Source organism: Aristolochia californica, unplaced genomic scaffold (assembly GCF_029961685.1).
Source record: "Aristolochia californica isolate CCGP_79_NKW_82.1479 unplaced genomic scaffold, dmAriCali1.0.hap1 SCAF_9, whole genome shotgun sequence".
NCBI lineage: Eukaryota > Viridiplantae > Streptophyta > Magnoliopsida > Piperales > Aristolochiaceae > Aristolochia > Aristolochia californica.
In genome coordinates, this window is record NW_027182290.1 from 32,349,912 (window position 1) to 32,371,707 (window position 21,796).

General features: G+C 39.2%; 2 protein-coding genes across 2 annotated transcripts; both read right to left on the minus strand.

The window, feature by feature from the left end:
* Positions 1-437: 437 nt before the first annotated feature.
* LOC137941084 (uncharacterized) lies at positions 438-9,615 on the minus strand. Its single transcript, XM_068786336.1, has 2 exons — positions 8,554-9,615; positions 438-666 (listed from the first exon to the last, which is right to left on the minus strand). Exon 1 carries the CDS (start codon positions 9,374-9,376, stop codon positions 8,558-8,560), a length of 819 nt encoding a protein of 272 aa, XP_068642437.1. The 5' UTR covers positions 9,377-9,615; the 3' UTR covers positions 438-666; positions 8,554-8,557.
* A 1,067-nt stretch (positions 9,616-10,682) lies between these two features.
* LOC137941449 (uncharacterized) lies at positions 10,683-20,761 on the minus strand. The gene is made up of 5 exons (XM_068786872.1): positions 20,263-20,761; positions 12,292-12,377; positions 11,891-12,193; positions 11,718-11,801; positions 10,683-11,359 (listed from the first exon to the last, which is right to left on the minus strand). The coding sequence occupies exons 1-5, from the start codon at positions 20,641-20,643 to the stop codon at positions 10,909-10,911; spliced, it is 1,305 nt and encodes a 434-aa protein (XP_068642973.1). The 5' UTR covers positions 20,644-20,761; the 3' UTR covers positions 10,683-10,908.
* Between the last annotated feature and the right edge of the window lie 1,035 nt (positions 20,762-21,796).

The following is a 21,796-nucleotide window of genomic DNA, read 5'->3' on the forward strand; positions in this document are numbered from 1 at the left end:
TACAAGGTAATTCGTTTTCTCTTGGTGATGTGAATTCAACGCCAAAAAACCAAAAACACTCGCTATAACGAGTATTATATTCCACTTTCAGTTTCTTTCATGGCTTATTTATTACTTTAACAAGCTTCATGCATGCAGAAATTACCTTCTTCTTGTCCCCTCTTGATCAAAATGTTTTATTAATCCACCTCTGGTTCCAGAATACATATTTCCTACGAAGAGCACTAGAAACCAAGAATGGATTGAAATTTAAGAAATAAAAAAATTAGAAAATCAAGAACAAAGGCAAAGAAAATAATTTGTGATCTAATGAGGGGAGCTTGGCAAATCCCCTTAGCCTTTGCAGACGACTCAATAGATGTTTTAATACTCGAGCTTTTAATTTGACAGATGCAATGGAGTGATGCCTATAAGTTTATATACTCGAGACAACAATTAATGTGATAAACAAAATCTGTTAGTAGCACAAATTCCAGTACAACAACCTTCAATCTCACTTCCTAGGCTCTATATTCAATACAAAGTTGTCAAGAATCCTCAGCAAGCTGAAAAGTTATCTTCACAGTAAAACTGCCATCCTGAAAAAAGAGCCTTCCTTTCACTAAAAAGTGGGCAAATTGCTCTTGCAGTTGAAAATCTGATGACACTCCAACACTCCAGGCAAACCTGGCCATGGAAGAGAAGAAATAAGAAAAATGTATAATCCATCCGATGAAAGATTTGGTACATCTTTTAAATAAACAAGAAACCAAAGAAAACAAAGTTTCTATAAGAACACTAACTACATGCATTAGTGCCTAGAGAGAGACCTTTTTCTAGCTCCAAAGAGAAAACAATTACTGAAAACTTCCAATAACTCATTTAGGATTAAAAAAAAAGATCAAACATATCATTATGAAAGTACAATTAAACAAAAGATTATACTAAAAAAATAATTCAAAAAAGGACAATCATTTTACAGCAGTGTTAGCTAAAAGGTGTACCTAATCCCCTAAAAATGCTAAATGTCAATAACGGCCTACATCACTGACAAACACGTCCACCCAGAAAACTCATTCTATTAGATGAGCCTTCCGAAACATTTTTTATATATACAATATTCAAGTACCTACATCACAACCTATCAGATGCTAAAATAAGACAAACTGAGTGAATTTTTTAAGAAAACATTAAGGCGTGAGTTTCAACACTTGGAGAGATCACAGAGATTACTCCTGATTTAAAACAATAATACATTTGTATAAAGCAAAATAGTCATAATAAGCGGAGCAACCAGCTGGTGGCAATCCCAATGGACTGTTGAAGTAAGAAATCCAAGGCAAAATTTCATGCCGAAGTGATCATCATATTTTACATTGAAGAGGTCAACATATACTAAATTTTGCACTGATCAGGGATCACTTAGTAGAAGTAAAACATTTCACATCTAGAACATTTACAGTACACTCAAACAGCAATCTAGCACTGTTTCTTACTTCTGCCTCCAAGTACAGAAATTTTCAATTTAGGACTAGCTCTAGCAAGTAGTGAAACAACTGCACGTACTCAGTATCAAGGAGGACTAGTTTAGAGAATTAAAAAGTTCTACCAAGGAACAGAAACTTCACAAAATATTCAAACTCAAAGAACAAACTGTACACCATGAATAATGCGTAGAAGGAAAGCCCATTCAGCATTATAGCTGGATAGTCACCTCAAGAGACCATTTTCATAAAAATATTGAATAAATTAGAATGAGGTTATTTCATGGAGGACATGGCAAAACTCAAGATGTATAGCACGGTACATATAATTTCACTAAAAGCCTACTCCAGAAAAAAAATAAAAAATATGGCTTCAAGTCAAGGGTGATGAAGTCGTAGATATTATAACAAAGGCAACTTCCCATAAATCAAGAGATTGTTGAAAAGTGAGTGGAGGTCTCCATCCCAAGCTCTACCCAAACAAAGCCAATAAATGGGGTCAACATCATTTGGCTTTTGCTAAAAGCCTATGCAAATGGGAATAGATATATGCAGTAAGCAATTAATAATGTTAACTTTAATGGGGAAAAACAACAGATGATACCAATAATAAATGTCTGAAGAATGACCATGATTATTATTGCCAAGAAGCTTTGGAAAAAAAAAACTTAGAGAGAACTTCAATCAATTTGAGACATATTTTATGAAAATCATGTTGGATTGATAAAAACTTTCAACCGAACAAAATGTTGGATTAAAAAGAATCTAAAAGAAGGTTGTATTAAAATCATGAAAAAAAAATCATCTTAGTAAATTACACACTGATTTTTTTTTTTAGGAACTCAAGGAATATTCAATACAAGTAATGTGAACCAAGGATGAAATAGTGTTCCAAGCACAGAACTGAATCACAAATCATCCATGTTAAGCTTGTTGATGATGGTATTTTTGCCATAATGCCATAGCACCCAAAAAAATTATTTTCAGGTAATTTCCAGCATGAGATAGACAATGTCAGACCAGAAGCAATTGGTCACCAGAGTTACTCAAAAAGAAGCTGATTAATTTGCTGATAGGACCTTACCAAGGCTTTTCATCAAATACAAATGTAAAAGAGAGGACAGACTTGCAGTTTTTAGTTACACCAAAAAGAAGTAGAAGTTGAGGCTGACATGAATAGAAGTGATGAAGAAAAGTTGAAGGGTAATTTGACGAGGAGACGAATAAGGATCATGTATCAAAGATGAGGAAACATGTAATGACTCTAACACAAGGTTTCCCAAGCCGGAATCAGAAAACAACTCAGACACCTGAAAACCCAGATCAGGTTGCCCAAGTCAGGTCAGGTGGCCCAAGTTGGATAGATCACAGAACTCCGAAATCTGGAGTCAGAGTAGTCTGAGTGGGGCAAGTCCAACCTCCTCCCAAATCTGAGTCAGCGTGGTCAAGTCAAAAGTTGATTCAGTAGATTGGGAAACCATGTCTAACAAGGTTAGCAAGAACCACATTTTTTTTTTTTTTTTGAGGAAAGGAGCAATTTTATTGAAAGAGCACTTGGTGACATAGGCCTACCTTTTTTGAAATTCGGGATTTATCTCACCTTGTTGTTTGTAAATGGATGCATGTCAACGGCTTTGCTGTTCTTGCTGATTCTCTAGCTAGGGAGAATGCTACAATGTGAGATTGCCCATGAAATCTGCTTCGAAAGATCAATATGATATGTCTTAGTGCCTGAAGCTCCAGTGTTGTCGAATTAGTTGTACCAATTGTTCAGCTTCCACATCACTTAGAAAGAAGAGCCTAGTGGTGGAGCAAATTGATCTAATACCGAGGCCATATTTGTTTTAGGCTTGCAAATCTCGGACCAATATAAAGCCTACAGCAATACCTTTCTAAAGAAATTTTTGCATAATTCTTTCAATGTGATTCTCAACTACCGCAGAACAATGAAGGAAGGAGAGGAAGTAGAAAGGAAGGTATGCCATAAAGGCAAGACTTAAATCAGAGTAAGTCTGCCAGCCTTTCAGAGCAATCTCCCCTTCCAAATCGAGAAACTCACCATGAGCTTCTCAATGACTAGATTCCATAAATTTTTGTCAAGCCAACCCACAAAAAGAGGAAGACCAAAATAAGTTCCTGGAAGAGCCCAGATGAGAAGCCATGTGAGGCATATAAGAGTGTTCCATATTGAATCTTATAGAGTTGTCTTGTGCTGGTCTATCTTTTGTACTGATATGATCCCTCTCCAAAGATGACAATGTTCTCAGCATACTAGACAATGAGGTTATAAATTCTATCATCATAAAAAATCAGGCTGATCCAATCAAGCTCTCTGGCTAATCGGAAAAGACTAGTGAGGCCTTCAGCAACTACATTGAAGAGCATAGGAGAAAATGGATAACCCTGCCAAGTCCCCTGCTGCCGCTAAGGTAATCACATGCACTGCCGTTCAGAAGGATTGAGTTTTTTGCCGAGCAGATACAGCTTTGCACACCTAACGGTCACCATAGCAATCACCTGCTCTAACACTCCTAGATTGGCCAATGCCTTAGCACACAGCCTCACAAAGGAGAGTGCTACACTCACGGAGCTCACAATTCAGACAACTATGATCTGTTTTATTTCAGCTGTTTTAAATGTAATATTGCAGGCCCTTCCTAATTGTTGTTTTGGGACGCTGAGAAGGATACACCTCAATTATTCAAAAAATAAAAAGAAATGCTTGAAATGAGACCAACAAGCTTCTTAAAATTGGAACTGCAAGTGACCAAATAGATCCTGGATGCATTTGACCTCAACAAATTAATAAACAAAAAAATGACCCATAACATAGACAATCAAAATTGAAAAATTACCCTCTTAAATTGGCCACTGATCAAGCAATGCTTGAATTACATCTTTGTCACTTTAAGTAATGAATTTCTTTGGCTTTAAAGTTCAATGATAGGTATGAGCACATCAGGGATACATATATTTTTTTGAAAATGTAGATAATTATAGTATTGAAATACAATAACTGAGTGGATTGAACTACGGAATCCATGTTGACCAGTATTCACCATCATTATAGAAACTTTCATGCATTCACAAGAACTTTATTAGACTGATAAAATTGTTCATGCATTCACAAGAACTTTATTAGACTGACAAAATTATAAAGCAAGTTAACATGGCCGATAAAACCAATTACTTCAATCAAATTTTCGTCACTCTTGTGGACATTGCTTTTCCGTCTCTTTCACTCTAGCCACTTTCTACAAGGAGAAAACCGAAGTTCAATACAAACTACACAGCTGGCAGGTATCATGTGCTATTTGTTATCCAAGCATATAAATGAGAAAGCCACACGCTAATCAAACACATCTTAAATTACCCTCCACCTACCTTTTCTGCAGTTTCTATTGAGAAGGTAGAACACCCCCCCAAAAAAACATGACAGAAATTTTATCTAACCTTTTTCCTTCAAATCATCCACTTCTCTCTTACCAATCCCACAATGGACCTATTTACTGCTCATATTCATGCTCCTACAATTTGCAGGTTCCATATCACTTCCACCCAACTGTCATGAATCTCTCTCTTTTTTTTTTTTTTTTTTTTTTGAAAAAAATGTCATGAATCAATATCTTCTTCCATCTCTGTAAAATCTATCCAAGCTTCTTCCCCATACCACTACAAAAATTCCATAAATGCATTCAGAACCATATGTACAGCATCAGAAACTGAGAAAGTAAAAAAACCTTATGAATCGTGTTTAAGATAAGTTTATCCTGTAAAAGATCTATAAACAATGAAAATAGAGATGAAGACAACGTAACTGGTATAAGACTATCAATAATTCCTTGACTAAGACCTGAATCTCTCAAAACTATTTCCAGAGTTCACTGCTCTAGCCTTGCTCTGTGTCTTAATTTTTTGCAAGAGCTTCTTCCCTCTTCTTTTTTCCATTCTAACATTATCCACCTTCAGTGCTAGCTTTTTCCTCACTCCTCAACTTCCCTTGCTGATATTTCCAATAATATACATAAATCTTCCAAATTGCACACTCATAGGTTTCCAAATCCCTGTTTTTTGTTTGTCTTCACCAAATATCTTCCTGGTGATACATCTGGTTCAAACGTGAATGAGCCTGTTGAATCAGGTTGAACAGGAACAAATTCATCAGTTCAACAGCCAATCCAGTTCTTGCAACATTGCCTTTTCTTACTGTCACTGCTTTCAAATAACGAGATGCAAAGTAGTAATTAAATACAAACACAAACATCAGACTCTGTTTTGAAGCATCCAAGAAAAGGAATCAAGGTAACACATGCCCAGATGAAATAATCTAATTCTACATCATCACTAAAAATTAGTGATGGCAACAGGGAAAGTTTGAATGGGAATCCCCCACAATCTAACCCACTTAAGGCAATGACGGTTTACTTATTTTACCTTGCAGGGCCAGAACATTTTTTTCTTCTAAAAAACCCATGGGAAATCAAGGATGGGATCAAGCCTAAAAACCCTACTCAACCCAGGGTACACATTAATAAATGTTTTATCTTACTATAATACCCCTTATTAGACATTAAGTGACAGAAAAAAGTAAAACAAAGAGAGGTTTGTAGAGACAGAGTTAAAGGACAGGTTAGCTGAATAGGGAAGGGGTTGAAAATCCATCCCCATCATGGGTTTTCACAGGAAAGAATTTAGCAGGTGGCTTGGCCAGACGAGGTCGGTAAGCTTTCCCCAAATCCAACCTTTACCCTGACCGATTGTTCTCCTTACTAATAACAGGGAATGACAACAGGTCAGCCCAAAGCCGATTCTATCCACCCAACCCACCCCACAAAAACCCATGACAAGGTTGGATTTCAAACCCCATCCCTGCCTCACCATCCCGTATCGCCCCATCTCCATGAACCCCAAGTCCCTGAGAACCTTGCCTCTCACCTCTTTCTTCCACTCCTTTACTCTAGCATATAAAGTAACATAAGGAGTACTATTATAAAATAAAACATATGTTTATAGTACACCAGGTCAGGTCTGTACAGGTTTTTAGGGCTAAACCGATCCCCAACCCAACCTTGAATAGATTTTTCAAAGGAAACCCATCCTTAGCCCCACAAGTTAAAATAATTAACCCATCCCTGCCCTAAATAATTTTTATAAAATATGGACAACCATGATTTAACAAATTGGATGGTTTTTTTAATTCTCCGCTAAGATACACCCCTCCCACATGTGCCAAAAATGAATAAAATAACATTTTGCAAAGTTTCAGTACAAAAAGAACAACTGTCCTGACACAAAATCTGCATAACCCATATTCCAGTCACAACCACAGTGACATAATACTGAATATAGCAAACCTTAAGGAAGACTCAAAGATGAGTTTCCAAGATCAACATTCAGACACCGAACCTTGCCTGTAGTGAACTGTACCCTTTTTTCTGAATCCTCTTCTTTTGAAAAATAACCCTCATCAAGCCTTTTTTTTTTCAATGTTCTTGTTCTTGGTGCCTATGAAGATCAAATCCTATGTCAACAAAAAGAGAACATAGATATTCAGCCAATGGTTCGACCAAATAACCCTGATTGAGTTCACATTTCGGAACCATGATGGTTTGACTAAAACCTTCAAGCATATTGATTATAAGACTTCAGTGTGAGCCTTTAAAATGACATAAATATGAATGTCAGTGCTGCATTTCCAAACACCAAGTCCACTAAATTTTCCTGTTCTTACCTTCAGGTCTTAATGAAATGTGTCTTCTCTCAAAAAAATATTCTAATAACCAGAAAGCTATTAACGATAATGTGGATGTAGTCTGGCACCATGTTGATTGTTGATCTTCCTTATCATACCTAACATCCTAACCTACTAAAGAGAGCATGTTTCTTTCCATTGTTTTCTTTAGCAGCCAAATTTGTATCTAAAGTCCCTATTATGCACCTAGCCAGTACATACAAAAAGACCGATTTGTTTAGTAGCAGAAAGCCAAATACTTAACCCAGGCTCATAACAATACCACTACCGTTATGAGCCGACGACCACGGCGGCCTAACTCTAGCAACGCTGGCCCACTGTTACATGGTAACCACGTCTAGGACGACAAGATCGCTCACGCCAAGATTCGAACTCGCAACGTGGTGCCCACTTTGATACCAATTGTTATACACCTAGCTAATACATACCAAAAGACCGATTTGTTTGGTAGTGGAAAGCCAATTCCTTGACCCAGGATTATAATAGTCCCACTTTGATAAATGAGAATACCAAAATTTCATCGAATAATGGATTACTTGAAATTCTATCGGGAAGGATTTCATAATGCTATGTCCAATTCCAAGTCTCACACATGGGCGGGGCATCTTGCATGTATATGTAACCAATATCCAAAAAAGCAAATCATATTAGAAATGGCTGACTGATACAATGACCAAACAAAAGTGAATGCATCATGGTACAGCTCAAGATTATGATGGCAATTATTTGCAGTTCAAATGGAGAGAAGAGCATCAAGGCATAGATCCTGGACTATTAAAGGTCAAGTGGTCTTTAAAAAGTATAAATATTGGATGTGTCTCAAAATTCATCTAACCACGAGGTTTTGACATGTAGTTACAAATAGAACAGTATAAAAAATCAAACGAAGCTATTGCCTGGATATGGTTTTGCCAAAGAAAAGCAGAGGCATCACCTTTCCACACACAAGCTGAAAACTATAAATAGATGCTTCTGGCTGACTCAACCAAAACTTTTTTTTTTTTTTTTGAGCTTGTTGACTCAACCAAAACTTCAAAATACACTTTCAGTTTTCTAATAATGCTAAGACAAATATGTACTGTAAGACGTATGTCAAACATATCAAAAAATTTGTATGCTACAGCCAGTTCCTTTCTCTGGTTACAATCAGACGCGTTCCTGAACCAGAAGTGAGAAATTGAACAGTAATTTTGTGTGGCTAGGACGATCAGTGAATACCAAGCTCATAGATGACCAACCTCCAGCAAATTGGAAATGTTATAACAAAACTTGGATGAAACAAAAAAGAGTATCCAAAATACTCATTGAAATTTTTTCGAATAGGTCGCAAGGACTTACCCAATCATTGCTGTTGATTTTGAGGAGGTTGTTGCTGGTTTGGTGGAGGCATTCCAGGTCGGGGAGGGCCATAAACGGGAACAGCGCCTCCAGGCGGAGGAGGCATGCCTGGCCTTGGTGGTGGAGGGGCCACCATCCCTGGCCTGGGCGGAGGAGGAGGACCCCGCATCATTCCAGGAGGTGGAACCATTGGCCTCTGACCAAATTGCGGAGGATAAGGCCCTGGTGGAGCTCCTCCTGGTCTGACAGGGAACTGCCCAGGTCCCGGAGGAGGCGGGCCTCGCGCCATCGGAGGTGGGAATGGAGGCATCTGCCCAGGTGGGCGCATGTTGGGTGGGTAGGTCACCGGCGGGGCAGAGAGCTGAGCAACCGGTGGGCGTAAGTGCTGGGGCTGCATCATGCCAGGAGCAGGTCCTCCAACGCCACGTACAGGACCCGCGAGACCAGGCTGAGCTTGGACGAACGGTGCAGTTGGGATACCCCTGCCGGCCGCCCGACCGATGCCGGGTCCAGCAACGGCAGCGGCGGAGACAGCCTTGGCACGCGATTCCTCTGGTGGAGGTGGTCCCTCCACGGTCATGGAGACGACCTCCTCGCCGCGAAGGAGTACGAGACCGAGTGTGCGGCGATCCTCGCGCTCTTCACTCTTTTTAGCGCCCTTAGCGGGTGGCAGGCGGCGGAACTCCTCGCAGTCACCAAGAACTAGATTCATGTGACGATCGAACGCCATGAACTTCCCAACGAGTTGTCGCCCATCTTGGATAGTCACCCGCATGCGGTAGTTAATGTACTGAAGCATTTTCGAACTCTTTGACAAAGACATTTTGGATCCTGCTCTTTTTGTCTCTCCCCTTCGATAACTGAAGTCTGTTTAGGTTTTTTCCTTCGCCGGAGAAGGGAGAAGCGAAAAGAGCAACAAGAGACGGTGGTGAAAATTAAAAAAGGAGTAGACTTGGGGAGGGGGAGACGCGGGAGATGAGCCGAGCTAGGGTTTATGAAGGGGTTTTCGGGGTAACAGAGGCGGGGAAGGGTTCGTGATCCTCACTTTGAATGAAGAGCCTGCCCTCGCTGGCCAACCTATGAGCATATTATTACCGTAAGATAATTAAAAAAAAATACAATTACATTCCTACCCTCTCCATCTCGACTCTCGTCTACTCTACAAACTTATTTGGTTTTATATATATTTTATAAATTCAAATTTTAATAATAATAATAATAATAATAAAATAATAATAACCATACAAAACTAGTGTAACAACCGAGTCTGATTAATGAAGACCACAACCGCCGTTGTTCTCACTGTTAAAACTTCAAAGAGAGAGAGAGAGAGAGAGAGAGGAATTCCGCTAAAAACGTAAAAAACGCTTGTTGTTGTCTTCCAATATAATGTGCGCGAACAATCGCCGGAGCTCCTGCTTGCCCATTCTACAGCGGCGAAGGGAGGAAGCAAAAGAATGGAGCCTCTCGCCATAGTCACGTTCACGGGAGCGGCGATCACACAGTTAGCTCTCATCGTCCTCCGGTGTCGCCCAGCTTACGATTTTGTGCATCGCTTAATCGATTGCCTCAGGCACCCCCGGCCTCCACCCCCTGTTGCTGTTACCATGGACGGGATTCTTCGTGCTGTCAACCGGGGTTATACTTGATTTCTCTATCCCCTTCCTCTTGATCGATACGTCGCGATTTTAATTTCTCCGATGAAACTTACTCCAGCAGTCTTCCAACCCCAGTTGCTGTTACCATGCCTTTTCCCTTCCTCTTGATCAAAATGTCACGATTAAATTTCTCCGATGAAAACTTACCCCGGCAGTCTTATATCTTCTGTAAATATTTAATTAAACGGTCCAACGGTTCACCCATGTTTCGACGGTATAAAATGGCCAACAATATTGCGATTCACCTGCTGACAGCGATCTGATACACCCTGTTAAAAGCTAAAACATTGCACAAGGGTTCAACATCCAGATATTTGAAAATTCAAACCTGTTCACAGACTCGACAAAGACGTTGTCTTTTGAGTTTTGCAAATTCTCGCCATCTTTGGATCCTTTCCCTGTACTAGTTTTCAGTTCTTTGTCAATTCTAGAGGCCGTCAAGGCTCTCAGAAAAAAATTACCTGGGCTCTCTCTGGTATGAACCATTTAAAAACCATTTGTAATTTTTCCTGGTCGGTCTCATGCTTTTCATTCTCTTTCTAAATATATTTATGACGAAGAGATCAACATTTCGGGTTCAAAGATTCCCCAACCAATAATCCCAAGCCCCCAAAAGTAAAGACGCCAACGAAACAGAAACACAGAGAACTACCAAGTATACAATCTGTGAGATCAAGTTGATAGATTACTGTATCTTTCATCTTAACTGCCTATAACAGCTATACGCAACTGCAATCGAAACAATGGCTCCAACAACAGCAAGAGCAGCATAAGTGTCCTCGCGCTCCCAGTTTTCAAACCATGTTGGCATGGTGCAAGCTTTGCGAGTGCCACCAGCCCCAATTTTCCCACCGAGTTTACTTTCTTTGCCGCTACCCTTCTTTTCACTGGCTTTGCTTGTCATGTCTTCACTCGCATTTCCACCTTCAGTTTGCACCCTTGGGTTGGGAGTCTGGCTTTGGCAACAAGAATTTTCATTTCCCTGGCAGCAACCAACAGCCTTGGATACAATCTTGTCAAACCCATCACCAACTTCAGCTAAACGGCTGGGTTCTCTTGTTGTTTCCTCCAAGCCAGTTTCAACTCTTAATTGGATTCTCCGTTCTTGGGCTTTCTTCTGTTCATCTTCTGATAAACCAATCTGACCCCTGCCATTTGATCGATTTGAGTATTCTTTAGACAAGTTCAGCAGAAGCAAAAAGCAAAACAAAAATAGTGGATGTCGAAATAATCGGATGGCCTCAACATGCACTCGCAGTTCAGCAAACTAGCAATCGTCAGATCTCAGACGAGGAGTAACATTGTTTGCTCTCATCACACACTGCCCAGAGAGAGAGAGAGAGAGATTCCGTTTAAACAAAATGAATTTAGTGTTTCTATTTGAAGAGCACCATCAACTTATCATTAAACCATTCACTAAGACCAACAAAAAAAAAAAAAAAAGAACAGAAATACAGAAAAAGAATGGATTCGTATGCACTGGGATAACAAATGCAGAGCAAATACCTCCAAAGCTGGTCAACTATTTCTCCTTTCCCTATGTGCTGCTCCAGCAACAGCAAGACATCATCTGGAGAAATATAGCCATACCTACCACAGAACAAGTATCAGATGGTATGTTAGTTGCTAACCTGATTCTTACTTGAAAAAATCAATCAGGATAACATGATTTTCCTTACCAGTGACCCGTAATTTTCCCATTATGAGGACCAAATATAATAACATTGCCAGCATACTTGTGCCCTCCAATGTGAGAGCAAGGGCTAACGGATACTTGACCTTGAAGACCATGTGCATCTATCTCATCTTTGAATTTTGTGACCAGTGCAGGTCCACAAATGCCACATCTCTTATCTCGGCTTCCATGACTACACACAAACACATACCAGCCTGCCAACGGTTCAGGCGTTCCTGGAAGCCATTCATTCTCCTTAACAAGAGCTTCTTCAACAAAAGTGTCCACATCAAAATGAGTCAACCGCCTGCACTCCCCTTGCATAATATTATCAACATGACAAATAAAAAAAATCATAAATATTAAAGAAGAATCACTAAGTAAGATTCTAACATGAAAAGCTACCTGTATCTAACCATGTCAGGAAAGATTAATATATCGCCATTTGAAGTTTCGCTTCCATCATTTCCCTCACAGATTGTCAAGCGAATCTGCAGGAAAATGATACAATGAATGTAAGTTAAAACAAAACCAAATTAGAATTGCAAAATCCACCCATAGCAGAAAGATGAGGAAAACAAAAACAAAAAAAGAGGACCACAAAGATGGTCAGAAAGGCAGAAATAATAGAAAATATTGCTAAAATAAAAGGAGAGAAAGGCATAGCTTAAGCTTAGAATGGACGACAAACACACGTCATTTTCTTAACTGCACATATATCTCTTTCCAGTGAATAGTTCAACACAAGAAATTTAGTTCAAATGCAGACTCCTGCACCTCTTCCCCATATCCAATACAGTTAAAAAACTTTCAAATCTTGTAAAAGGATAATGGATGCTAAAATTAACATAAAGAAATCTTACTAACCCTAATTTAATCATTTTTTTCGCTCTTCTTGATAGTGGAAATATTAGTCGAATGAAATTCTATTAGAAATACAGGATCTGAAACTCAGACGTTCATGGCAATCCTATCCCAGTGGGAATATAAAAGCCAGATGAAACAAAATAACACTCCATGTACAAGCATTAAAACATTTACATGCTAAAAAAACTGCAGGAAGTCCACAACTTAAGAAAAAGTGTAAAAATATCAATCACCCTTTTGTATGAAAAAGAAAAACCCTGGAATCCAAGCCATGGCTTCCACTGTAAGAAAACTTTTCTTGTCTCTCCTCCAGTCTTGCTCTCAGGCAATATGCTTTCCAGGAAACAATTAATTATGAAATTTTATTAAAAGTAGTCTTAAAATCACATAATTTTTCATGTGCATGTTTTAAACCCGGAAAGACTCTTTGGTTAGGTTCCTAGGAGAAATATCACTTGCCCATAAAGTAACTAAATAATGGTGAAGTTGTAATCACAATGATTTGCAAGTCTAAGTAAAACTAAAGATGGCATCAATTTCCAGGTTAAATTATTGGCATGTACGATCAAGTTGTTCAAGATGATGACATCAACTTCCATGAATGCCACAGAATGACATCAGCAAACCCTAAACACAATGTGTCCAAAATTACTATGCCTCCATTGTGTTTTATATGCACCTGCATAACCCTGTTACGACTCTTGCCGGGAAAATAAATAAGACCAAAACAAGAAACCTTAGAAAAACAATCTTAAAGAGAAGCAATATTACATAAATTGACACATGCATTTCTCAAACTAAATTAAAAAGTAACTAGGCAGGTGCCAGTTAACCAAAAGAAATCATTAAGAACCTAAAAGAGGAAAGTATTTATTTACAAGTTAAATCTAAAATATCTTAGAAAATCAAGAGAACGAGCATCAACAAGGAAATGCAGTTCTGAATGAATAAATTCATTCAGTTGCACATTACTTGAAAGACAAGAACTACAATGAAGAAGAAAAAGTTGATGGGTTCCCTCTGCCAATTTATGTATACATCTTTTTTTTTTTTTTTTAAATGATGCTGATTTTTATTAAGACAATTTAGGTATACATCTTGTCCCACGTGTCCAACAAAAAGTTTTGTACCTGACAAAGAACCAGAGGAACCATGAAGCTTTAATGCTCTTTATCCAACCGTATATTCCTATAATTGCTTTTGTTTTATGGCCACTTTAAAATTTTATGATTAAGCAGAATAAAGCCATCATAGGCATAAAACATGCTGCAAATGGCTTTTTTTTTCCGAAAAAAAAAAATCTCTAATGACAGCTAGTGTTATCCATGAACATGTCTTTTCCAAAGTGCTTAGGTCTCAACTGTAGCACACTTGCCATCAAAATGGCTAATGCTCTAGGTGCCTCAGTTTAGATGCTAGCAAAAATACTAATCCAAATAAGTAAAAGAACAATCTCTGAAAAGGAAGACAAAATTTTGTGGACAAAAACACTACGCAGACCAAAAGACAATTGTGCAGAGTCCACTCAGGCATAAGTTATCAACTGTCCAGATAGAATTGTTCATGATGTCAACAAAATTAAACTAAGCCAAATTAATGATGCAATTATCCAACTTCTCCAATATCTGAAAAACTATAATTCAAAGAAAAGAAATAAAAGATATACCATTCTTCAAAATGACAACCTACTTCTTCCAGTTAATAGAAGCCAGAAATCATCTATATCCTGTTGGAAAGAATAGGGATCTCAAATTACCAGAAAAAAAGTATCCACCACTCAAATAATTTCATTATAATTAAAAATAACAATCTCAGCCACAAATAAATAATTCAACACTCAGATAAGAGTGGGCTAATACCTATTCTGGCCACCATCTTCACCAAATTTTTTTGTTTAAAGTTCAAAAATATCTCAAATATCAAAAGAAGCGGGTTGATCCAAGACATGGGCATTCATTATCTTCGAAAGAGACAGCTCCTTGTGTGCATTAGATTTTGGTGACCTTTTACTAAGATATAGTGGTGGTGTATGACTTCGGCTGTGCATTTTTGTTTTTCAGGGAGACTTTTCATTCAAAACCAAAAGATTAAAGAACAAAACTAGAGAAAAGTTGAGCTGGGGGGTCCCCTTACAACGAAAGAACACCCCCTGCTTGGCCACCGAGTTGGCCATGAAGTTGGTTGATCTAGGCACATTACATCAATAAAAACACTCTCTGCAATGCTTGTTAAACTCTGGGATTTTTTTCTAATAGCCCAAACTGAGGGAACTGTTGGAAATGCCAAAACAAAGACCATAACAACACATATCAATTTGAAGACTTAGCGCACTTCCTGACAGAGCTTTGGGATCTTAGGAAATTTGTGAGAGTGAGAGAACTTCAAGAAGACATGATCTCATGATCTCTGATGTCTCCAGCCTCTCCTAAACCCTATCTATAGGACACGTCTTACTATTATAGGTTGAGGAAAATGACTTGGGCCCACTTATTTCAGCCGCTTGGCATGCTTCACCCAGGAGTTCAAAGAAGCATGCTTAGAAGCTTCTACCACAAAGGAGTTTGATGCAAAGAAATGGGAGCATCATTGATAGCCTTGGTCTCTAAGAAGAACGAAGTTGAGCACCCCCAGAGACTTTAGGCCAATCACCCTTATCTCCAGAACCTATAAGATCACATCTTGGCTGCTCGCCCACAGGCTTAGGGTACTCCTCCCTCTTGTTATTTACAGCAGGTAAAGTGCATTCATAAGAGCCCAATATATTCTTGATTCCACCATGGATGGCCATGAGGTTATTGATCACTTCAAGAAAACAGGGAAACCTCAAGTGATCCTAAAGCTAGATTTCTAGAAGGCCTTTGACAAAGTTCACTGGAAATTGTTAGACAATATTTTAGAAATAATGGAATTCAGGACAAGATGGAGATTCTAGATCTATAGCTGCATATCCTCCGCAAGCTATTCTCTTCTTCTCAATGGATCAATTTGTGAGCATTTTAGGGGCTCAAGTGGGATAAGTTAGGGGAGATCTGATATCCCCATTGCTATTTATTTTGGTAGTAGAGTACCTCCCCTCAATGATTTACGCTGCAAAAGATTCAGGCTGGATCTCACCGATGGCTGAGGACCCTGAGTTGGACATCCCTCTTACTCTATTTGCAGATGATACCATCTGTATCTACAACAGGAATCCAGATCAGATTAGAAATTACAAGCTCTCCTTGGGCATTGATGAGGTAGTCTCGGGGAAAAAATTAATTGGGGCAAAACAACCTTAATCGGATTCCACTTGGAGAAGAATCTTGTCAACAACTTCACTGGCACCTTAGGATGCTCTCACACCTCACTACACGCCACCTACCTTAGCCTCCCAATGTATGACAGAAGACAAAACTAATATCTTTGGACTTCAACCATTGGAAAAATGGAACGGAGACTCTCCACTTGGAAGGGTAAAACTCCTCTTCAAAACTGGTAGATTAACTCTCTTGAGTTCATATCTTGTGGGTATTCCAAACTACCACTTGTCCTTTCTTCCCTGCCTAGCCTATGTTTGCAACAAAATTGAAAGCTTGAAGAAGCGATTTTTGTAGCAAAATTCTGATGATGGACTCAAGTATCATTTGATTAATTGGAAAGAGAGTGCAAATAACACAACTCAGGGGGCTTGGCATTCACAACATCAAGGAGATGAATCACGCCTTACAAATAAAGTGGTTCTACAGGTATAATACCTCATCGAAGCTCATGTGGAGTCAAACGGTAGCGCGCAAAATTTACTGGGACAGCTGCTAGTGGATAGAGGGGAAAAACAAATGAAGGTTATCTCCATATTGGAGATCTATTTATTCTCTTCTTCCCAAATTTGCACTGTAATTAAATATTATGTGGGAAATGGTAGAACAATTAAATTATGGGAAGACTGGTGGCTGGGCCATGCCCCTTTCAAGGAATCACATCCATTGAACTATTCTTTGGCTTCCAAACTGACAATTTTGATTGCTGAATTGTAGGAATCAGAGGGCAGCTGGAACTTTCACTTCAAACGAGGGCTATCTGATGCAAAAGTTCTTGAGGTCAGTAACCTTCTCTCTGCTCTAGATGGAGTTCAGCCCAGACTGCACGCTGAGGAGGAGATTATATGGAAGTGAGATGAAAGCGGCAAATTTGCAGTATCTTTAGCATATAAGCATATTAAAAGTTGGCATATTACAGCAAGTAATAGAGCAGCCATCTCACAACGCTTATCGGTCCCCCTAAAGCCCATTTTTTCCTTTGGAGTATCATTCTAAACAAGATTCTCACTATGGACAACCTAGGAAGAGAGGAACTTAAGTGCCCAAGAGCTCATGTCCCTTTTGTGGTGGGGTAGATGAATGTGATAGACATCTCCTTATACATTAACCCGTTGCATGGACCGTCTAGACAAGCTATTTGAGCAGAATCAACATCGAATTTGGTGTTCCAAGCTACCTGGAGACTATCTGTCAGCTAGGTAAGAGTATCTAGTTCTCTACCCTTGGCAAGACCTTCCTCTTTACATGTCTTGTCCATATACCTTGGGGGTTGTGGCTTGAGATGAACAATGAAAATTCAATTATAAGTGCTCTAAGGAAGAGGAAATTATCGAAAAAATTATTGACACAGTAGTTGCTTGCCTTCATTCTAGGAAGGAGTTTGATCACATCAAAGAGCTTCCAATTAGAGATAGTTGGAGTTTGAAGGCTCAGATGGCCAGCCCAACATAAGTCGCTTCAATGGCAGAATGGTTCCCTCTTCATCAGGTACTATCAAGCTAAATTTTGATGGCAGTAGTATGGGTAGCCCTAGTAGAATGGGGTTTGGTGGAGCCTTTCAAAACCATGAGGGAACCCCCCTTATCTCTTCCTCGGGGCAACTGAGAGTTGCTGATTCCACCACAGCAGAGCTCCAGGCCCTCTTTCACAATCGCATTTTCTTTAGGGATCACTTACAGTGCAGTCTGCTCATTAAGGACAACTCTAAGGTCATTATTGGCTGGTGTGCCAAGAACTCTGACCCCCGTTGGAGGCACTGACAGACGTTTTATAAAATCATAGACATTGTCTCCCACCTATATTGTTATTGAAAACGTGTATCTCAATCAGCTAAATCTTTAGTTGAATCTTTAGCAAAGCAATGAATCTCCCTTCAATCTCTCGTTGTTACCAGAGTTACCTTACCTCACCCTTTGTAAATTTTGTTCATTGGCTTTGCCTTGAATAAACTTTATTCTTTTCATTAAAAAAACTGAGGACACGTGCAACATGCAATCATGTGGCCTAGCCCTAGTGGCACACACAAACAAATGTGTGCGCAAGCATGACATACACGCTCACATGCTCGCTTCTTAAGACATATGATCGTAACGCCCATGTCTCATGATTCATCCATGAATAGTTTCACTTACAATAAAGCAAATTAAGAGATGAGAGATTAAGATGCTTCACCATCTTTAATTTTTTTTAAAACAAGCAACATTAACAACATTAATGTTGCATCTGTTTCAAGATGCTTCAATAATGGAAATAGATAGTTCCACATCACACTTGCAAGAGTGGGAATTTCCCTTTCTTAAGATGGAAGATGTATAATATATACGCACATGCATGAGCACGGGTATGTGCAAGTGTGTCAACCACAGTTGTGTTCGGTATATGCATAGGCTCACACATATGCTGCCATGGTAGATGCAAACACATGCGCCAAGTGCAAGCAGGTGACTACATGTGTGTCGAGCTTAAACATGTGCTACATGTGTGAAGCACACAACCTCTGCCAGGTTAATGAGCCCATTTCGATCACCTTTTTCCATAATGGCCAAAAATTGGACTGTTTTAAACGCAATGGTACAAGAACAATCAATTGACCAGATCCAAAATGTTGAATTTCATAGGCAGGCCCTACAGATAGGACCTCGAAGGGGAATAACAAGGCAGATGTCAAGCAAGCATTTAACTCTCCCTCAAGACCCTCAAAACTCCTTCCAATTCTCTCAAGCTCTCAAAAGCTTTTTCAATGAAGAATTTTTCTTGATTATTTTTTGTAGCAAATCCGTTGATTGACTTAAGTTTGAGCAGTAAACAAAAAAAATAAATAAATAAACCATTGTATTTTGGGAAAAAATCATCAAAATCCAATGCAGGTAAGGAGGAGATATATCTCTTTCATGAACAGTCACACATGCCTCCAAGTGGCCCACTTCTTTGGCATTAAGATCTTTCTGCACTTGGTTAGATTTTGTGTTTCAATAACGATTTTGTTTGAGTAGTGGATATTCAAAACCTACGGAGGCATAAGTTATTTAACGTCAAGATAGAATTGTTTATGATGTCAACAAGATGCTGATATCCAGCTCCGATATTACTCTTAAAAACTCCATGGTTTGAAGCATAGACATAAAAGATACCATTTCTTCCAAAAGTGAACCTACTTCAGTTTATAAAGTCTGAAATCACCAAAAATATTTTCATTAAGACAAGAAATTGTGGCAAAGAACCCCTAACCCGACAAAGTATAACACATTGTTTTCAGAATCATAACCATGCGGCATCTCTCAACAAAACTTCCGTCACACAACTCTAAAAATCCGTATGCAAATAAGAAGTTACATATATTAAAGTTCAAAAGACAAGTTCATAGCTAGGGGTGGCACCAAGCCAAACCGGTTTGCAAACCATTCGAGCTTGGGCTCAATTCAGTTTTTACTTGAGCTCGGCTCGAACTCAAACTTGAAATAAGGCTCATTAGGTATAACAAGACAAACTCGAAATTTTTCAAGCTCGATTTATTAACTCAAGAGCCGATTCATTAGCATAATTTTTTTACGAAAATACCCTTTATTTTAATTGCTCTCATCAATTCCCTTTTTAGTTGGTTGATAGTTGTTTTTATTTACCTCAAACCTAAAAGACGATCGATAGTTCAACTTTTGGGTCCCTCAATGTCTAATGTTATTGTTTGCCAATAGAATAAACATTACTAATGGAGATATTTGCTCTTTCTTTTAGATCTATTAAACCGGTTATTATATATTAGTATGCTCCATTACAAAGTCTTGGATTTCTCCGCGATAGATTGTAATTCAATGATACTAAGTTTATCACAATATTCTCTTTGTTTATTTTAATTTTTATTTTATTTTTATAGTTTTAAATATAGGTTGGCGCTCAAACTCGTTAAAATTTTTGGGCTCAAGCTCGAGTTTGAAGTATTCATAACAAGCCAAACTCAAATTTATGCAAGTTCGAGTTTGGCTCGGCTCGATTCCACTCCTACTCAAAGAAGTACATTACCTCTTCCCTTTCCCTACCAAAACTTCAAAAGAGACACATGATAGTCTCCCAAATTGTCCTTACGTTACATAATATGTAAAACCCGAAAAAAAATCAGAACAAGAGAAACAGAAAAGAAAAGGATGGACAAAAACAAAGAAAGAAAATAAAACCTGACAATCTCCCCTAAGATAATAAAAATCAAATGAAAAAATACCTTTCTCTTCATCTCCCCTTTCCGAGCCAAGACGGCAGCGGACAAGAGCCTAGGCAAACGATCAAACTCAGCGGCCTCCACGTGCGGAGGCCACACCTGGGGATTCTTGTAGCATAAGAAGACATGCCTCTCGTACATCTGCACGGTTCCCGCGAGTGCTTCCTGTCCGAACTCAGGTCGAGAGAACCCAAACTCAGCGTCGCTGCTGCTCCCACTGTCTCCACCGCCAAGAAGCCCATCGTTTTGGTAGCTCCCAGAAGCGCTCCCTATCTGCCCGCTGGTGTCAACAAGATAGCCGTCCCCGTCTGTGGCCACTGGTACCGGAGAAGAGGACGGGTTTATGAAGGACAACGAATCGTCTCTGACCCCGCCACTCGCCATTGAAACCAAAAACGAAAGAAACGCGCAGGTTATCGGTTTGATTTTCGAAGGGAAAAAAGAAAGAGTAACAGAGCAGCACGGCAAGCAATATAGAAGCGCAGACTTCAACAGCTCGAATCGATTTGATTTGATTCTGATTTCTGAGGGTGAAAGCAGAAAAAGGCGGTACTTATACATGAGACGCTATTGAGGATACACTTCGAAATGGTCTTATACTAGTCAAAGATTATCATCTGGTCAACCCAACGATCTATGCCGTTTGATGAGATCAACGGTTGAAAAGTCAGTATCGACATCGTAGTAAGAGCTTCTCAGTGTAACAAACTTCTCATTCCAGAGGTGCCGGACGACATCAATAATCAACACGTGGCACTCCCGGGGATCGTGCTCGAACGGAGGTGATTTGGGAGATGGGACTTGGGAGTTGGGAGTGCCGCTACTCGAGATGATATTGGACACCACTGACTGGGGGGTTAGTCATGACTCAGGATCTTCATGTGCATTAATTGTTTTCGGCCCGATTTTGAAAATTATGTCAATTACTCACGTGCGGGCCCTCTCTTTCGTCCCCCTAAACCCTGAGCTCTATACTCCTTCTCTCGTCTCTCACTCTCGACGGCCTTTTCCTCTCGACCTCCATTGTAGAGTACGGGAAATCGAAAGGCTCTGCGATAGAGGTCAAGAGCGAGGGAGGCCTTCCTCCCTAAGCGACGACGACTTCTCTTCTCTCTCAGCGTTCTTCTCCTCTCCTCCCCCTCCCCTCGGCCATCCTCCCTTCGTTCTCCCTCTCAACCTCTGTGGTAGACCACGAGAGGTCGAGCATCTGTTGTAGAGCTTCTCGGCCTCCCTCTCTTCTCCCTTTCGGCATGCCGTTAGAGCGTTGCCTCTATCGGCATTACCCGTCGCCGTCAGCGTTGCCAGCTGGCTCGCCTTTGAGGAAAACGATGATGGTTTAATTTTTCCTAAGTTAGGAAAAATTAAACTATCGTCATAAAAATCATTAATTTATAAAATTTATTTATAAATATAATTTTTGTAATTTATAAAATAATTATATTTATTTATTTAATATATTTACTTTATAATTACATATTAAAATAGTGATTTAATAGTCATAATTTAAATATTTTTAAAAATAAATATTTAATAAATT

What these genes read in the sequence shown, in the direction of transcription:
- LOC137941084 (XM_068786336.1), bottom strand. Translation starts at nt 9,376, where the DNA reads ATGTCTTTGTCAAAGAGTTCGAAAATGCTTCAGTACATTAACTACCGC.
- LOC137941449 (XM_068786872.1), bottom strand. Translation starts at nt 20,643, where the DNA reads ATGGCGAGTGGCGGGGTCAGAGACGATTCGTTGTCCTTCATAAACCCG. An exon ending in GGGAAAATTACGGGTCACTG is followed by an intron (nt 11,802 to 11,890) that starts GTAAGGAAAATC and finishes GTTCTGTGGTAG; the next exon opens with GTATGGCTATATTTCTCCAG. An exon ending in ATAGTTGACCAGCTTTGGAG is followed by an intron (nt 11,360 to 11,717) that starts GTATTTGCTCTG and finishes ATCAAATGGCAG; the next exon opens with GGGTCAGATTGGTTTATCAG.